The 16,552-nt window shown below is 43.6% G+C and overlaps 1 protein-coding gene across 1 annotated transcript in view; it reads right to left on the bottom strand.

The window, feature by feature from the left end:
* STAG1 (stromal antigen 1) overlaps window positions 1–16,552 on the bottom strand; it is a 159,144-nt gene that overhangs the window by 19,049 nt on the left and 123,543 nt on the right. The window contains exons 16-22 of the mRNA XM_051782368.1: window positions 15,392–15,495; window positions 12,435–12,527; window positions 12,227–12,316; window positions 11,851–12,054; window positions 9,788–9,858; window positions 5,116–5,203; window positions 3,786–3,866 (exon numbers count right to left, since the gene is read on the bottom strand). Coding sequence (XP_051638328.1) covers window positions 3,786–3,866; window positions 5,116–5,203; window positions 9,788–9,858; window positions 11,851–12,054; window positions 12,227–12,316; window positions 12,435–12,527; window positions 15,392–15,495 — 731 coding nt within the window. The remainder of the gene's footprint in view (window positions 1–3,785; window positions 3,867–5,115; window positions 5,204–9,787; window positions 9,859–11,850; window positions 12,055–12,226; window positions 12,317–12,434; window positions 12,528–15,391; window positions 15,496–16,552) is intronic.

Here is a 16,552-nt window from a genome sequence, read left to right on the forward strand (position 1 = left end):
TTTCCAAAACAGAAAATGGGAGGAAAGAAAATGAATTAGGTTTTCAATGTCTGACCACTCCCAGGCCCAGCCAAGGCTCTCAAGGTGTGAATCCCTGACCTGCTGCCTCCAGCAGAGAACTGGTATGAAACAATCTCCCCATCCTCTTGGTGTTGGGGAAAACCAGGGGGTCACAGCTCTGCACATTTAACTAGTCCATGGCAGGAACAGAACGAGCCAGACAGCAAGGACTGGTGTCTTTGCCACCACCCAAAACCAAACAACTGCTCCCAAGACTGGTGTCTCCAACTCTGCAGCTACTTCCTAGCTTTAAATTTAATGTTTTTTCCACTGAGGACATCTAGAAATGCTGTGTGTCTGCTACATTCATCTACCAAACCCAGAGCTTTTCTCCCTGTTTGCCCACTGCTTTTCCTCTAAAGTCTTGATTTGCACTGTTAACACCCTTCTCCAGCTTGGTCCAAAAGCCACCAGCTTCCAATGTGACTCTGGAATATGGTCCAACTTTCTGCACCTTGGGATTCTTTTCTTCCCTCCAGCTTTTTGTGCCACCTTTCACTGTGCCCATATAAATATGAAAAGCCACCAGGTCACCACGCTGCCCTTTAACCCCCCTCTCCTCACCACACTACAACAGCAATGCCTTTGGCCAGCCTGCCTGCTGCTCACTCACAGCTCTCTGACCTCCCTCTTGCCTCTTCTCCATGTTTCTGTTCATGCTTTTTTTGTTACTGCTCTAAGTTTTTGGACTCTGTTCTTCTGCAAATACTTCCTTTTCATTACACACATGCCCAGTGCACAGGACAATGGTCCTGGGCACCTGATTTATTGAATACATGAAGAAATCTAGTATGAGTTAATCCACAAGTCTCCTACCTCCAGAGGTACTTGCTCCCCAAGATCTACAGACAAGAGAGCTCCTGCTGAGAAATAACCAGCTTCCTTTGGAACCCTCCTTAAACCCCTTTTCACTTAAGAACAGTTTTTCTCCAGGCTCCAACAGACTGCTCCCACAAATGCCATGGGATGAACTACTTCCCCCCAAGAGCACCCTGACAGCCCCCACAGCCATGGCCTCAACCTCCTCTGAACGTGGACCACCAAAGATTCAAGCATTACACTGTGGGTATTTCAAGGTTTAAACATTTCACCCTTCCCTGCTGCAACCTGCCTTTAGTGATCAATTGTTCCTTTCAGATTTTAGACACCAAGGTGACTCCTCAGTGCACCCTCTTCTCCACAGGCTACCTTGAGAAAGAGTCTTAGAGTAACTCTGCCCCAACTCTCTGCTGCATTTAACTGGTGGAATCTTTGTTATTGGGCAGAGAATTTGGAGTGATAATTATCATCCTTCTACTGAATGTCTTTGATACATTTTTATGGTGGTATTGCTCTCTTCAGCTCTCTGATCAAAGCTGTAACCCAAACAGCATCACCCAGCTGGGGGAATCTGCAGAGCACCCCCCTGGTAACTCCTGGAGCTCTGTGTGTCCTGGGGAGGGGACTGGAGTGACGTGGAGCAGCTGAGGGCAGTTGGACATTTGTGGCTGCTCAGCAGCACTATCAGTGCCCAGTGTCCTGGTTCCCTGCTGTCTGCCTGGTGCTTATCCTGCAGATGTGCTGCACTCACTGCACCTTCATTGTGTGCTGTTAATAAATCAATGAACTGACCTGACCCTGATCTGATCTAAACCACAAACATGGAGTTTTCCCCTGCCACGCTTACAAAGCCTCTGGTCCAACACACCTGAACTCCAGCAGGCAGCCCAAATCCAAACCCTGCCCAACAGCTGGACTGGAAAGTGTCTCTCAGGAAGCAATTCATGTGCCTGGGTTTGGGTTTATGCCCAAGTTTCACTTGGAAAGAAATGTTCCCAGCACCCCCCATCCCTCCTGCCAACTCCCTGCACTAAAATGACACCTGCTGGATGCAGAGCATCCCTGATTCAGGAATGTAAACCTTGCCAATATATGCCTGAAATGACCAAACCAAGCACCTCTTCCCACCCCTCACTGCTGTGCTGGCAATCCCAAAATGTTAATATACTTTATCCTGTGCACTGGATGCCTAAGTGGGACCTGACCATGTGAAACACAGCAGCTCCTCCTGGCAGCAGGAACTCACACAATGACCCAGCTGGCAGCACATGAACAGTTCTTACAAATCAATCCCCCCATCTCTGATCTCTCAGCCTGGATGCCTAAGAGAAATCTAAGAAATCATCTTCTAAACATGAGACTGGGAACAAAAATTCATAAATCTGTGGGATACAGAAAAACAAGGACTTACTTTTATGACATTATAAATCCTTTTCTCCCCATTAGCCTTTCCATCTTTTATCTTCCTTCCTTCTCCACTTCTCAGCTCCCACTTTCCCCTCAGTAACACTCACCACCTCACCTTCCCCTGCTCTCACCCCCCTAGAAGTACCAACGACCTTCTCCTTCTCTTTCAGAGTTTACCTGATTTGTATCTAAACAGAAAACAAGCAATTGCTCTTAGCTTGTGTTTTTTTTGTAATCTTCTGCTTTCAGCTCAAACCTGAAAGGCTTGCATGTCCCAAAGCCTCTCTACTTTTTACAGCTATACTCTCTACTTTATACAGCTCTCATAAAGATACCCCCCAACCCCAGCCTGCCCTCAGATCATTACAGATACAGCAAAGTAACACTAAAAACCTGGATGGACCTACATAGTAAAATACTGGGTCAGAAATGGTCCTGTAAAAGCCTGAATACCTAAAAAATGCTCATGAAAGACACTGTTTTTTCTTCTGAGCTGCTGGTGTTATTTCTTTGTCTACCCACACTTCTCAAGTGATCCCCTTTAATGCCTGCCCATTTCCAAGTCTAAATCATGGCTTACACACCAGCCATGGGCCAAATGATCTCCTAATGGATGAAATGACAGATACAGTGCAGATCAAACAAACTACAATGGAAGTTCGACAGAAAACCACCCAGAACAAACTGCTCCAGCCAGCCCAAGGCTGCTCAAGAAAGAGGCTGCAGGGGGAAATGGGAATGAAAGCCAGAATAAAGAAACTATTCTTTTTTTCTAGTAGCTATTTTTAAACATCGATACAGGTCAGCATTCAAAACAACTCTAAGAATTTACAGTGCATTTTTATCATTTTTATGTGCATAAAATGCTCATTTTAGTAGCATTTTAGTAGAGTATTTTTTTTTTTTTGATGCTGATGGGGAAGTATAATTATTACTTCAGTTTTCGTACCATTTTAATTTGATGTATTACTTCTGAAAAAGCTCTAAAAAGACAGGATGTTGGCCTCTGAGTGAGACAAGAGCTAAGGAAAGGTCCTGGAAAAGCTCAGTCTAACAAACAAGTTACATGTCACATTGTCCTGCCTGCATTACACTTGTGTGCATTTCTTTTTATTAGCAATTGTTCCTGCCAGTACCTTACATTTCTACTGCAACATAAAAGATGCAATTAAAAGGTAAGTAAGGTAACTACACATAAATATTAAGCTATCACCAGCATTTCTTAGAACTATTCATCAGCACTGCCAACATCACTTATCAGTTATGCAAACTGCTGGACTCACAATAAATGCATTAATTATCTCGAGCAATAAAAATGTAACAATCAGCTGCCATAAAATCCCGATAAAGGCTGTTTGCATAGCTTAGACACGTGCATGTGATGTTAAATAGATCCTGAAATATGAACAAACCAGACACCAACATTTTACACATGTTAGAGATGACATAAAATTATGTGTTTCATCAGTAAAATGTGCATGACCAAAATCTCTACTTACTTTGGAAGGGGAGCCTTCGGTGATTTTCACCAGCTGCCAGAGAATAGAGTAGTGGGAACACTGCAGTGCCTGGACAACAATCTGTAACAGGAGGAACACACAGAACCCGTGGGTTGGGAATATCACAGCAGTGAAGTGCAGAGAAAATTTATAATGCATTTTGGGGCCAAGAGAGGGGAGCAGGTCTCAGGTAAGTACTAAGAAACCAGCCTACTACAGGTGAACAAACCACTGTGGAAATGCTGGGAAACAACAGGAAACTGCACTGGGGCACAGCAAGAGGTGATGCTGCAGCAGGACAGAGGTACAACCCAACAAATATGTATCTCAGTTCAAAAGCAGCTGTTTAAATCTGGCTTCACTGCTAAACCAGCCCACAAATCTGTCCCACTGTCAAATGAACACATGGCCCAATTGCCAAAAAAAGGGAGAAAATACAACTTGTCTCATGTAGAAGACCAGGCTCATATTCATGGTGCCCATTAAAGCATCCATGGTATCTTGTTAACATTTCAACTCTCCATTAGGTGCTAAAATTTTCAAACTCCTTAGAGTGGTCTCAGGAAGAAACACTAAGGAGAGTTCAGATTTCAGGACTTTCTTCCTAAGCTCAGAGCCATGACTCCCACATGCCACGTGGTAATGCCTCCTTTGCAAAAGGGTCCTTTTGCAAAATACTTACACAGAATTTTGTGAGAATTGGGATTTTTTTTTTTTCTAAATGAAGCTGAGGTAGAGTTAACAACTGTCTTCTAATAGAAAACAAATTAGAACTTAAAATGTGCTTAAATGTTGGAGTAGGAATCCTGCAGCTTAAACTGGAATCCTGGGAGAACGTGAGATGGTTTCTGTGCTTATTCATGTGAAACTAAAACTGAACTAAGAAGAAACAAAGTCCCAGATCTGTTCACTAGAAGAACCTCACTAGGATGATGTTCTTTCCTGGTGTTCATAAGCTTCCATCTTACCTTCAATGCACAACAATCATGTGTGGTAATTCCAATTGCAGCCAAGGTTTACAGTGTAAACATCATGATTTTACATGATTGTAAAATCATGTACATGATTGTACACATGCATTGCTTTTCCCAGCCAGGAACATTAATTGTTCCCTACTTTACAGATGAGAAAGGTGAGGGAAGTAGTTCAACAATCCAAGAATTTTCACCTCCTGTAGTCAGTGCCTGCCTACAAAATAAAGTTCATCCAAAACTCCCTGGTTTCCCTAAATAACCAAAGTGCAGTGCATTAATCTTCTGAATTTCTGTACAGCCAAACTCTTTAAAGCCTTGAACTGAAAGCCAACTGTGCAGGGCAGGTGTTGCTGTACCTGTTCTGGCATCGCTCCGTGTTCAATTCCAGTTCTCAGCAATCTGTAGCAGTTACTGAACAGGTCCCACTTGGTGAGATCATGAGCACTGCAACGAGAGGAGACACCCACATGAGCTGAGATCCTCCCAGCCAGGAGGAGCAGCCCAGAGAGCTCTGGGCTTTGCACAGCTCACACGACCCAGCCTGCTGAGCAGGCAGCTCACACCAGGCTAAAAGAAGAAATTCAGCTTTCTGATAATCCAGAAAAGCGTTTTACTTCATGGGATTTCTGTAGGGAGGAGATAAACTGTCTACATTCCACACATCTAAGTGCAGTGACAAGCTCCTCCTCAGTGTTGCCTCTAAATCATCTTCCCTCTCTGGTTCTAAGCACTGACAGAACTCCAGGAAACTCTTCTCTGACATTGCAGCAGAAACTATGGCCAAACTGTGGCAATATCTTCAAGCAAAATAAACATATATTTTTCTGCTGTCTCCTTTGGAAAGAAATAACCTTCATTATCACTAGATCTTAAATATCCTGAACCATGTGAAATGAGCATGATTTACAAGACGTACATGAGACAGAAAAGGTGCTGCCACCCCCATTCATTGTTTCACATTTCAGTGGCACCAACCTGATCCACCAGTGAGAGGAACACAAATGATATTAGGAACAAACACTCTACAGCCTCACAGACCTCAACAGCTCATGAAGCAGCTTTTTAATACAGAAATGAGAAATACAGAAGAAATTGCAAAACATCAGGTTGCCTAAAAGACAAAAATACTCTCACAAGAAATTTTAGGTTTAACACATTTTTCTGCAGTGGAATTAAACTGAGATAATTTTAAAATTTATAATATGTCTATAAAAAAGCAAACCATCTCAGAAAAATCAGAAACTTGTTGATTAAAATACTCACCTGGAAGAAGGGATACTGAGACTGACCTGGTAAGTCTAAGTTAAATTAAGAAGCCTCTTGGTTCTGGTTCCCTTCCACCCAGCACTTCCATCTCCAGGATATGCTCCCTCTGCCCACCCTTGGTGTCTGCCCTGCTCTGGAGCTGCCTGGCTGGGTTTGAATAATTAACTGCCCTGCTCTGCCAGAAAGAATAACTCTCTGGTTCTGAAAGGGACAGAGGGTGACCTTGGGGCTGGGAATGCTCAGATCCTGTTGAAGCCCCAGGCATGAAATGCTTCCCACTCTGGAGTGTGTCAGCCCTGGGAAATGTCTCAGATCAAAGTTTCACAGCAAACACAACAGTGAATGCCCTCGTGCTGAGAGCAAGTGCAATTTGCACTCCAGGGGTGTGTCACTAAGCCAAGGTGCATCTTGACTTCCAATTCAAATCCATGAATAGAACAACAGCAAAACTTTTAAAAAATAATGGAAATGAAAACATAAAAAATGTAAAAATACTTCACAGACTTAGATGGTCTGTAAAGCACTAAAATAAAATGTTTCATAGATAAAATTACAGGTGTCAGAGTAGTGCCCCAGTGACATTAAGCACATAGATGCTGCTTCAGCAAATCACAGAGCTGCAGCAGGGCAGAGTGGTCCCTCCTTAATTACAGCACTGTAATTAAAGCAGGAGGGTCTCCTTGGTGTGCAGAGGCAGATACCAGCACAGATTATCCCACAGAGAATATGGAAGGAAGAGCTGCCTCATCCCTGCCCTTTCCTGTCAGAGCCCCTGTCAGGCAGCTGGCACAAGGCCTGTCCCACTGCCCCAGCCCTGGGACACCTCAGCTCTGGGCTCAGAGGGGCCAGGGCCCCACAGCTCATCCCAGGATGAGCTCTGCAGCTTCCAGAGCTCCAAAAGTCTCACTGCATGCAAGCTGCACAGGGCTTTTCAATATAAACTTCCTTTGGGAAGAGCCTCCAGAATACATTTAGGCCTATTCTGGCACCCCTTTGTCTCTTCTGAGCTTCCTGGCAATCCAAACAACAGTTATAAAGGTACCCTGGACATCACACGATTCCCACAGAGCTTCAGACTGACACACAGGCTCCCAGAACGAAAATTCACACACCACAGAATTTTCCCTTAGTCCCTTCCGTGTCAGAGGGTCTTCATGGACCAGAGAAAACAAGGTCCAGCATTTCATTTCAGTTTTTTCATCCCTCTGGCCAGCCCTGTCTGCTGGGGCACATCCTGTCTGACAGCTGGCAGCTGAAGGAAAGGCACCAGTTCCACAGTGTTTCAAAAAGCATGGCAAGAAGCAGCTTAGAAAAGTTTCTTTTTGAAGAGATGATCTCTGCACCCACAAAACTGCCTCCCTTTATAAAGAGGCCCAAAGTGAGAGAAGCTGCACCTTGGGCTTTGAACAGCTGTGCTGGACATAGTCTAATTTCTGTGGTGAGGTTTCATTTCTCACCACTTCTACTTTTCCTGGATATAGCAAACTGCTGAGTAACTCAGTCTGAAGGATGCACTGGCCAACTACTGCAAAAAAGACTAAGCAACTGGTTTCTAAATGAGGAAGAGAGGATGTGCTGATCTGACCATGGATTCACCTGTCTGGGAAGTGCCCTGGCTGATCACACTTATACACATAGTGCTTTCATCTGGAGAGCTCTTACAGTTGAATTAGGTCGGAGTCAGTACAGAAAAATTGTCTCCATGTACTTAAGGACAGAAAAAAATGCTACAAGATTTTGGCAAAAAAACCCCAAGTGGATACTCAAGGGGTTCTATTCAGAAGATCTCAAGAAAATTTATTATTGTATTCTAAAAATGTGGAAGGAAACGTTTAAATGATGAATTTCATTTGTATTGGAATACCAATATCCTTGTTTGATGGAAAGACATGAATTAAAAAGTGTGCTGGGAGCCCTTTGTTGACATGACCCTCTCAGAAAGAGGATTAGCTCAGGCTTGAGAAATCTCAGTACAGGAGCTTTTGGTCTGGAAGGCTTTTCTCATAATCCCTTACCATGTATTTTCCACCTTGCTGGTCTTCTTTTTCCTAAAGTGTGAAGCAGCAGCAGCAGCAGCGACCAAGGAAACAGAAGCACAGATAAGGCCCAGTGGAGTTTCTCTCACTGGAAGGAGACAGGGACTTGTTTCCTTTCCAAGTCCCAGCAACTACTTTATCAAGGCACTTGTAGAAGATCTGAAAGGCATCAGTTGTTAGCCTGTGATTTCACCTTTCCACTGATTTAATTTCTTTTGGCTCCCAGTTGCTGACAGACAATGCCAGTCCCAGCCTTTGAGAGAACGTTCTGTGGGAGTTTTGCATTGAACATCCCAATCTCAGAGCTCAGGGAGCAGCAAAAACTCTGTCTTGGATGGTGTAAATGTTTTCTTGCACAAAGAAATCGCATCTCACACAACATTCAGCACAGTAATGAAAAGATTTCCTCACTTCTTTAAATGCAAGTAGATATTAATTAGAAATTCTCACTGAGCTGTAATCATAAATCACAAATCAGCTGGGGAATGACACATTAACTGTTTTTCAGCTGTGATTCTTTGCTCTTCCCTGCTTTGTGAAGGTGGAAGTAGATGTCCCCTACCCTGATTTGTGTGTTATTCAACAAGACTGTTTTTATGGGCTGAATTAACTCCCTACAGGTTTGGAACCCTGAGGGAAAAAAAATATAAGGGAGACTCTCAGAAAAGCCTTGAGATTTGTGCTTCTCTCCTGAATGTGAACTGGAGCTTTCACCAGTCCTCTCAGGAAGGTAGAAGTGGCTCCAGTGTTACCAGGGAGACTGAAAGCCTCATTTGCATATGTGTCAGCCTGCTGCACTATGGAAATTAGTAACGATTTAATGATCTTTGTGGGATTCCTGTTGAATGGAAACAAAGAGTAGAAATGGTTTCAGAATCACTTCATACAGTAAACCCATGCAGGATTCAGGATAAGTGAAGACTAAGCACAGAAAGAGAAATGAAATCACTCAAAGTAAGCTGTATAGAAGAGGCAGTGAAGGAAGGTCCTCTCACACCTTGTGACAAGGAAGAAATGATTTGTGGCTCTGAGCCACCTGCACATGGAGTTTTTTCTATGCTGCCCAGGAGCAAAGTCTTCCTACAGCTGACAGAGGGGAAGATCAGGTCCTTGTGCTCCAAAATTCACAGTTCAAGTGGAATTCTCCAGGTTGTGAGGGTGCCGAGGGCTCTGAGAGCAGCAGGAGCCTGCAGAGCTGGTTTGTGCTCAGGGGAGGAGTTTCTGTGCAATCCACACAGTTAAACTTGGCCAACAATTCAACTGCAGGAAGAAAATGCATCTTCCAGGCTCTCACCATAAACCATTAATTATTATTATTATTACTACTACTAATTAATTCTATAATTTTGAGGAGAAGTACCTCAAAGGCACTGAGAAACACCTCCAGCAGGGCTCTCCTAAGCTGAGGCTCAAAGCACAGGTTTGGTGCCAGTGTCCCTCGGGCACTGTCTGTTACCCAGGGGAGCAGGACTTTCTTTAGTAAGATACTCAGAGTGCAAAAGCATTTAGTGCAAGGGAGGATATGCCACCTGCAAATCAAATCTGCAAAAGCAATGGCATTAACCAAGCAAGGACCCAGATTAATCCAAACAGTGTACACTGACAAATACCACCAATCATCCTGCACTTCATCTTTCAGGCCATATATTTTCTCATTTCCCAACACCTGACATTCCTGATACTTGTTGAAAGGAGAAAATTAACAGAGGGGGAAAAAACCACCTACTTGTGAAAAGAGGTCAGCCTCTTCAGAGTGGAGAGCACGTTGTAAATGTCATCATCATCAGCCTCCTCTCCCTGTAAAGAAAAGGAAATCCATGGAGAGAGTCCACCACTGCAGGGAGGAGCAGTTCCTCTGAGGGTTTATGCTGATACTACAACTGGCTCCAAGTGTTCCAATGACTTGTATCTAGATCCCATAACATTTAAGTAACCACTACACAGCACTAAAAAATAAGCAAGATCACCTGACAATATTAAGCATCATCACTGTGTTAATATCCAAACCAGTACCCTGTGGCAGTGGAAATCATTCCCAAGATAAAATCTGAGTTCTACCTTATTTTACAAGAAGGGCTGGTCAGCTTTAACGTGCCATGATATCATTATCCTCATACTTTATGCAAACTGAACAGCAAATTCCCTTAGCAAAACAAGTGGAAATAAGATACTTCCAAACCCAAATTTCCCCAGCAACTTTCTGAAACTGGAAAGCCACTTAAAACAATTCCTCTCCATTTCATTTTGTTAATCTTTTTTCCATCTAAAAGCCTAAAGTTAAGATATCTTCCTGCCTTCAGATGCAATTGCCAGTCAATGTTTCACTCATTATCAGCTCAGTGGGAAGCCATAAAGCAGTGGGATACTTGCTTGGGTACCCACATGCAAATTTTTTCATTTAAAATGTCTTCAAATTATGAAATAGACTTATTAAAACTAATTATTCAAACTGGTATCACTCAACAAAGAATACCACAAAGGGAGGGGACTCTACAAGACCACTATTTATGGTGGTCTGGTGTGGAGAACTGGGCTGGTTCTGGGCTGGATCTTTGTGCTGCCAGTCCAGCTTTAGCCCTTTTTGCCACCCAAGTCAGCAACAGCTTCCCCAAGGTCTGTCTTGCAGTTTTTGGTTTGGCTGGCCAGAGGTGAGGAACTCCATAAACCCAGGGCTGTGAAAACAGGTGCCAAGACATGGGATGTGGCATCAGCTGAAAGGGTTCCCCTGACACACAGACAGGCAGAAATGGAGCACAAATCCTGCAGTGTCTCCCCAGGTTCTGCTCAGAAGTTTATGAGGAAGTACTGAAATGGCAGCCAGGTGGACAGCAAAGCCAGTGGATTTTGGGAAAGAAAGCAGTGGTGCCCCAGCTCCCCTGGGCTTTGAGGCCCTGCCTCCTGCAGGCACTGACTTTTCAGGCCTGCAGCAACACAAACGTTGTGTTTGCTCTGCAGGTGACAAGGCACAGATACAGTGTGTCTGTATGTGGCATGTTACATAAAAATGAGAAAAAAAGGTGTATTTCCTTTAATATGCCACTCTAAAACACAGACTGCAGCTTAACCTTCTCTCAATGTGCATCAAAAATTAAATGCACCCACCACAGGGCAGTGCATGACTGGAAGGGAAGAACAAGATCTATGCAGCCCTCATGTTATGTTTAAAGAGCATGAAAATTATAACAAATTAAGTAATGCTACACAAATTTAAATTGATGCAAAAGAGGAAAAACTGAGTAAGGTTTCTATTCTTATTTAATGTATTCTGTCTTATGCTTTTTGAAGCATAAATTCTTACAACTAAATCCCAGGTACTTCCAGGTTTCAGACCTGTATCTTTATTTCATTCTTGCCAGGGCTCTTTTAATATGGCATTATAAATATTTTACTAAATCCTCTCTTCCATTCAAAACATAATCCAATCTTGATCTTGCTGCCTGCATATCTATTTGGGACTACTGGAATCACCACAAGCATTAATGTAAATGCAATTTCCTTTGCATTTTTCATCATCTTTCACCCACTTATCTGGGCTGTTTAAATACTAGACTAAATTTTCAGAGGCAGGATTGTCCTGTAGTCTTTCTTTTACAGCATCAATGATTTGTAGGCTTAATGGCCAGTGTAAGGGATTTTCTACATGGAGAAACAGCTCCAAATAATTACGAAATAGCTGCTGCTGCTCTACATCTTCAGATGGACAAATTCATGGCTTGGTCAGAACGTTTTTCTGCAGTTTATTCTGGCATGTTCTAAGTAATTAACGAAATGATTGTGAAGAGAACAAACCTCCTGCAGCAGATCCTCCACAGAATGGTTGAATCTGTCCACAAACTCGTCGATGAGCTGGCTGTGGGCGATGTCCACCCTGTTCTGGATGGTGTATTCCTCACTGCAGAGGATGCTGTAGGTTTTGCTGCAGGCTTCCAGAACATCTGATTCCACGTGCTTTTCCACAACAAACTTAATCTGTTTCAGTAAGGCATCCAGATGCTGCAGATCAGAAAAGAAGTTCAGCTTTCCCCTTGCCTGAGCAGCGGAACTCAGAGCAAAAGCCATTCCCAGAACACACCAACAGGGGATGGATTGTTCCTGTGCCAGGAAGGCACAGCTCTGGGTGCCTGGAATGGGGATGCCAGACCTGAGAGCCCCCAGGGTGCTGTACCTTTTCCATTCTGCCCGTGCTGTAGATTTCCAGATCAAAGTACTGAGGGATTTGCAGGAGATTTGCCACCTTCTCAGCATCAGCAGAGTACTGGAACACATGGAAACAACACAAAACCAGGGAAGTGAAATCAAACTCCTGCACTCAACTGAGAAAGCTTCAAGACAGCTGTAAATCCCCGGGAGAGTTACTTTGTGGAAAACTGTACCTTGGATAGCAACATGGGAAGTGCAATAATGAAATGCTCAGTCAATTTATTTCTGTCATCTATCTGAGTTTTTCTTTCTTTTGCTGTCAAGACCTGCAAGTGATCAAAAATAACTACAGTAAGTTCGATTTTTGCCTATAGCATTCCTTAATTTTTCTAAACGTTGCATTACAGACAAAAATCCATGCAAGTGTATTTTGAATAAATCAAAAGAGGAAGGAACAAATAACTCATAACAAATAACACATTTGGGCTGAAGAGTGATTAAATGGGAGGACCACGCATCCTAAAAGCCGTGACTGAAAAGGATAATATCATAATAAAGGATAATATCATAAGATAATATCATAAAGGATAATATCATATCACCCAGCATGATATTGTTTCAACACACTGACATCTTTTGAGGATTCAAATAAACCCCAAGTCGGTGGAAGTTTTGCTATTGCTTCCAAGCTCTGGCTTTCACACACTAAACCAAGTGTTAATGTAAGACCTCAGGGTGAACTGATGTATAATTAAAAAAACCAAACCCAAAGCACATTGTGACAGTGATTTTCATGAGCAGATTCATGGCCTCATCTCTTAACTGGAATGTAATTCTCAGTGAGAAGGTACATCCAAGTTCCCAGAACTCGTCACCAAGGTCAGGGACAGATATACAGCACTAATGCTGTCACAGCAAAACCACCTGGGAACAAGACAATCACCCAAACATGCCTCAGGAAAGCTTAGAGCTGGCTTCAGAAAGGAAAGAACACTTCTGAAAACAAATCATGGGAATAAAATGCTTGAGTCAGCTAATGATTCCCATACAGCAAAGGGGCCAGACTGCACAGGAAGGGTTACAAGCTGAAGTCAGAGGAGAAACTATTCCACAAGGTGAGTGCTTAATTAGAAATCTGCTTCCATTACAAGTCAGAATAAGCTGGTGAGATGAGGAGACAGGACAAACCTCCAGTGACAAGCCAGAGATGCCTGCAGTTACCATCCCACCACTCATGTCTAACTGGAAAGAAGCAAAAGCTCCATGTCATACCTACATCTCTCTGACAGTGAGGAGAACAGCTGGAAACAAAACACCTGCTGGGGTGACGGGTACTGTGTCAGCAGCAATCCAAACCAACCATGGAGGGGAGGGGGAATGGCTTTGTAAGCAGGGGAAGAAAGCACTGCAGAGCACATGGCCCAGGGGGGACAGGGAGCAGCCTCAGCCCTGGGCACAGCAGTGCAGCACCAGCCACCCCCTGAGAGCCCAGCTGTGCCCTGGGGATCAAACACTGCTGTGCCCTGGGGCCAGGATTAACCTGGGTCCCCAGGGTGACCTTGGGGCTCTTTAGATCAGTCTTCAGAAGGTGAAATTAATTTTACTGATGTGTTTTATTTAGCTCTGAAGAAATACAGACATCGAAAATCTAAGATTAAGCAATTTGCTGAACTTAAGTGAACTGAACTGTAGATCTCTTGAGAAAGTTAACAGTGGCATTATTTGCTGCTCCCATCAGAAAATACAAACATGAAATTTTTGTTAAATTTAAAGGTCACTTCTGCTAGAAGGGTTTGCAGTTTGAGACAAAAAAAGCTGTGCTTACAATACAGTTCTGGTAACACAGGATTAAATTTGTGTAAATTTGATTAAGTGCTTTCATAGATTCCCACACACACACTGAAATGTTTTAATAAATTAAAAATTTCTCAGAACATGCTTTTTAAATTAAGGTACATAAACCATGTTTAAATTGATGGTTTCTTGGAGCCTTTCCTGAGATGCTGTTACTGGACATGAGGCTACTCTGCTTCTGGGATATAAAAATGAACAAGTTAAGTAACTGCATTTAGTTTAACAATAAAGAACTCTGTCCCCAGATTTCACCTTTATTAAATCTGTGACTTTCTTTAATGAACTGGTTACAATTCTTTAGAACAGGAGCTAACAGAAATACCATGTGTTCACACATGTTTATTCCATTTTAGTTTATCCTAAATAAGATGAGGACTACAAAAAATCAGGGGGATACGTTTGGGAAGCCGGGTGTCCTTTGGACATGGATGCTGCTAAGTCTGGAGAATACAGCTGAGAGCCTGGTATCACCCTGACCTTATGACTTATACTGAAAGGTTTAAAAGTGCCTGTCCAGTCTTAGTAATGGACTCCTGATCCTCAGTCACTAGAAGATAAATGGAAGGGGCAGGTAGGGATGGAAACCCAAACCCACAGCTGCATTCGGACTGGTCCCAGTCCCACCCTCCAGCTCAAAGCAGAGCCCACTCAGGGGGCAGACTGGGATGCTCAGGGGCTGTCCAGTCAGACCTTGAAAACTGCCAAAGATGGAAGGGGCACCAACTCCCAGCATCTGTTCCAGTGCTTAAACACTCTCATGGTGAAGATACTGTTGGCTTTTCTGCAAATTTAATGTCCGTATTAGCAGCACATTTCACTTCATGGAAGACAGGCAGAGGTAGTCTTGTTTGCTGCCAAGCTCTCCACTTTCCACTCTAATCCAGATTTAACATTAAGGGCTGTACATGTGGGTACATTACAAGTGTAAGCCAGGGGCCTGATAAAAAGAACATCTAAAAAAAAATCACTAAAATAGACTGTCAGGCTGGAAATTTATATTGCTCAACTTGGCAACACAAACCTCAGAATCGAACAAAGAAACAAAGAAAAGCCCAAACACATCCAGAAATACAAATTCTACTATTTTCCTTCAGAAGAGTTGCCACGAAGCAGTTTAAAGAGCATTAGGAAAGTCTAATCCAGACGCATCAGAACGTGGCGTTGCAGATAAAGGGCCCCAAGAGGCTTGAGGTGCCCCTGGGCCCCACTCACCCTCTTGCCCATGTCCCTGGGCCCCACTCACCCTCTTGCCCATGTCCCTGGGCCCCACTCACCCTCTTGCCCATGCCCCTGGGCCCCACTTAACCTCTTGCCCGTGCCCCTGGGCCCCACTCACCCTCTTGCCCGTGCCCCTGCCCACGGGGGGATGTGCCTCGGCGGCCTGGCGGATGGTGCACACCATGAGCTCGATGAGGGCGCTCTCCTGCCGGTCCGACATGGCTGAGGGGGAAACGGGACAGCTCAGGGACGGCTCGGGGTGTGTGGGGGAGCACAGGGACAGGGAACACTGGGGACAATCTCGTTCTGCCACATTTATCAGGGCTTCCTTGCTTCCTCTTTGAGTTACTATTCACATCATCTTAAAATGCACATGACTGAACCGAGAGAAGTCCAGAGAAATGTAGTCTGGGAAAAAGGATGAATGAAGGGCAATATGATAAAGATCCTGGAGGACAGTCAGTGACACCCCAGTCACTGTCACTGCCTTACACATTTTCTGCCCTTTGGCAGGCAATTCTGGAGGATCAGACCCTACTGGGCTAAGCAGACACAAAGAACCAAAGTGCCTGATTTCCTAAGGAAATTCCCCTGTTAAATGGCCCCACTGTAGCAGGTGGATACCAAAAGGTCACACTTTGAAGCACTGAGGTGATGAGCACATCACTTCACTTCCTGCTGAGGAAGCTGGGAGAGTACCTGAATTTTTCAGCCACCCAACCCCCTGCAAAGGGCCCAAAGCAGGAGAATCACAGAGGATTATAAAGGATCTTGGATGACACCCATTGCCCTTGGGGACTCTGCCCCCAACCTCCCTGGCCACCTTGCACACACAGATTATTAGCAAAAGGAATTTGAAACTAATGGTGAAAGAATCCCCTTAGTTTTTTTCCTCTGGAGAATTCACTGGGTTTTCACACTGCCTGGAAAGCCCCAGATTTAACTAGCACCACCTGAAGTGCTTGTTTATTCAAAATTGCATTACCTATTCAATTTATTGAAATGTTCATGTATGCACTAGCTATTCAAACATTCTGACAGAATGAAGTCCTAGCCTTTAATTTTAGGGAACCACAGCAGAGCAGATTTCACGAGAAGAAAAACAGAGTACAAATAAAGTACAAATTGCTGCTTTTAAAGCAACGTGCATTAAAAATGGATTAAACTAAAATCTTCTTCAAATATGCTTTCTAAACAAACCACAACACACAAAGATATTTCACTGTGGGTCACAGTGGTATTTAAGGAATAATTAACAATACTGTGCAATAGCAATAAG

Source organism: Manacus candei, unplaced genomic scaffold (genome assembly GCF_025592945.1).
Source record: "Manacus candei isolate 608988 ecotype Guabito, Panama unplaced genomic scaffold, ASM2559294v1 h1tg000015l, whole genome shotgun sequence".
NCBI lineage: Eukaryota > Metazoa > Chordata > Aves > Passeriformes > Pipridae > Manacus > Manacus candei.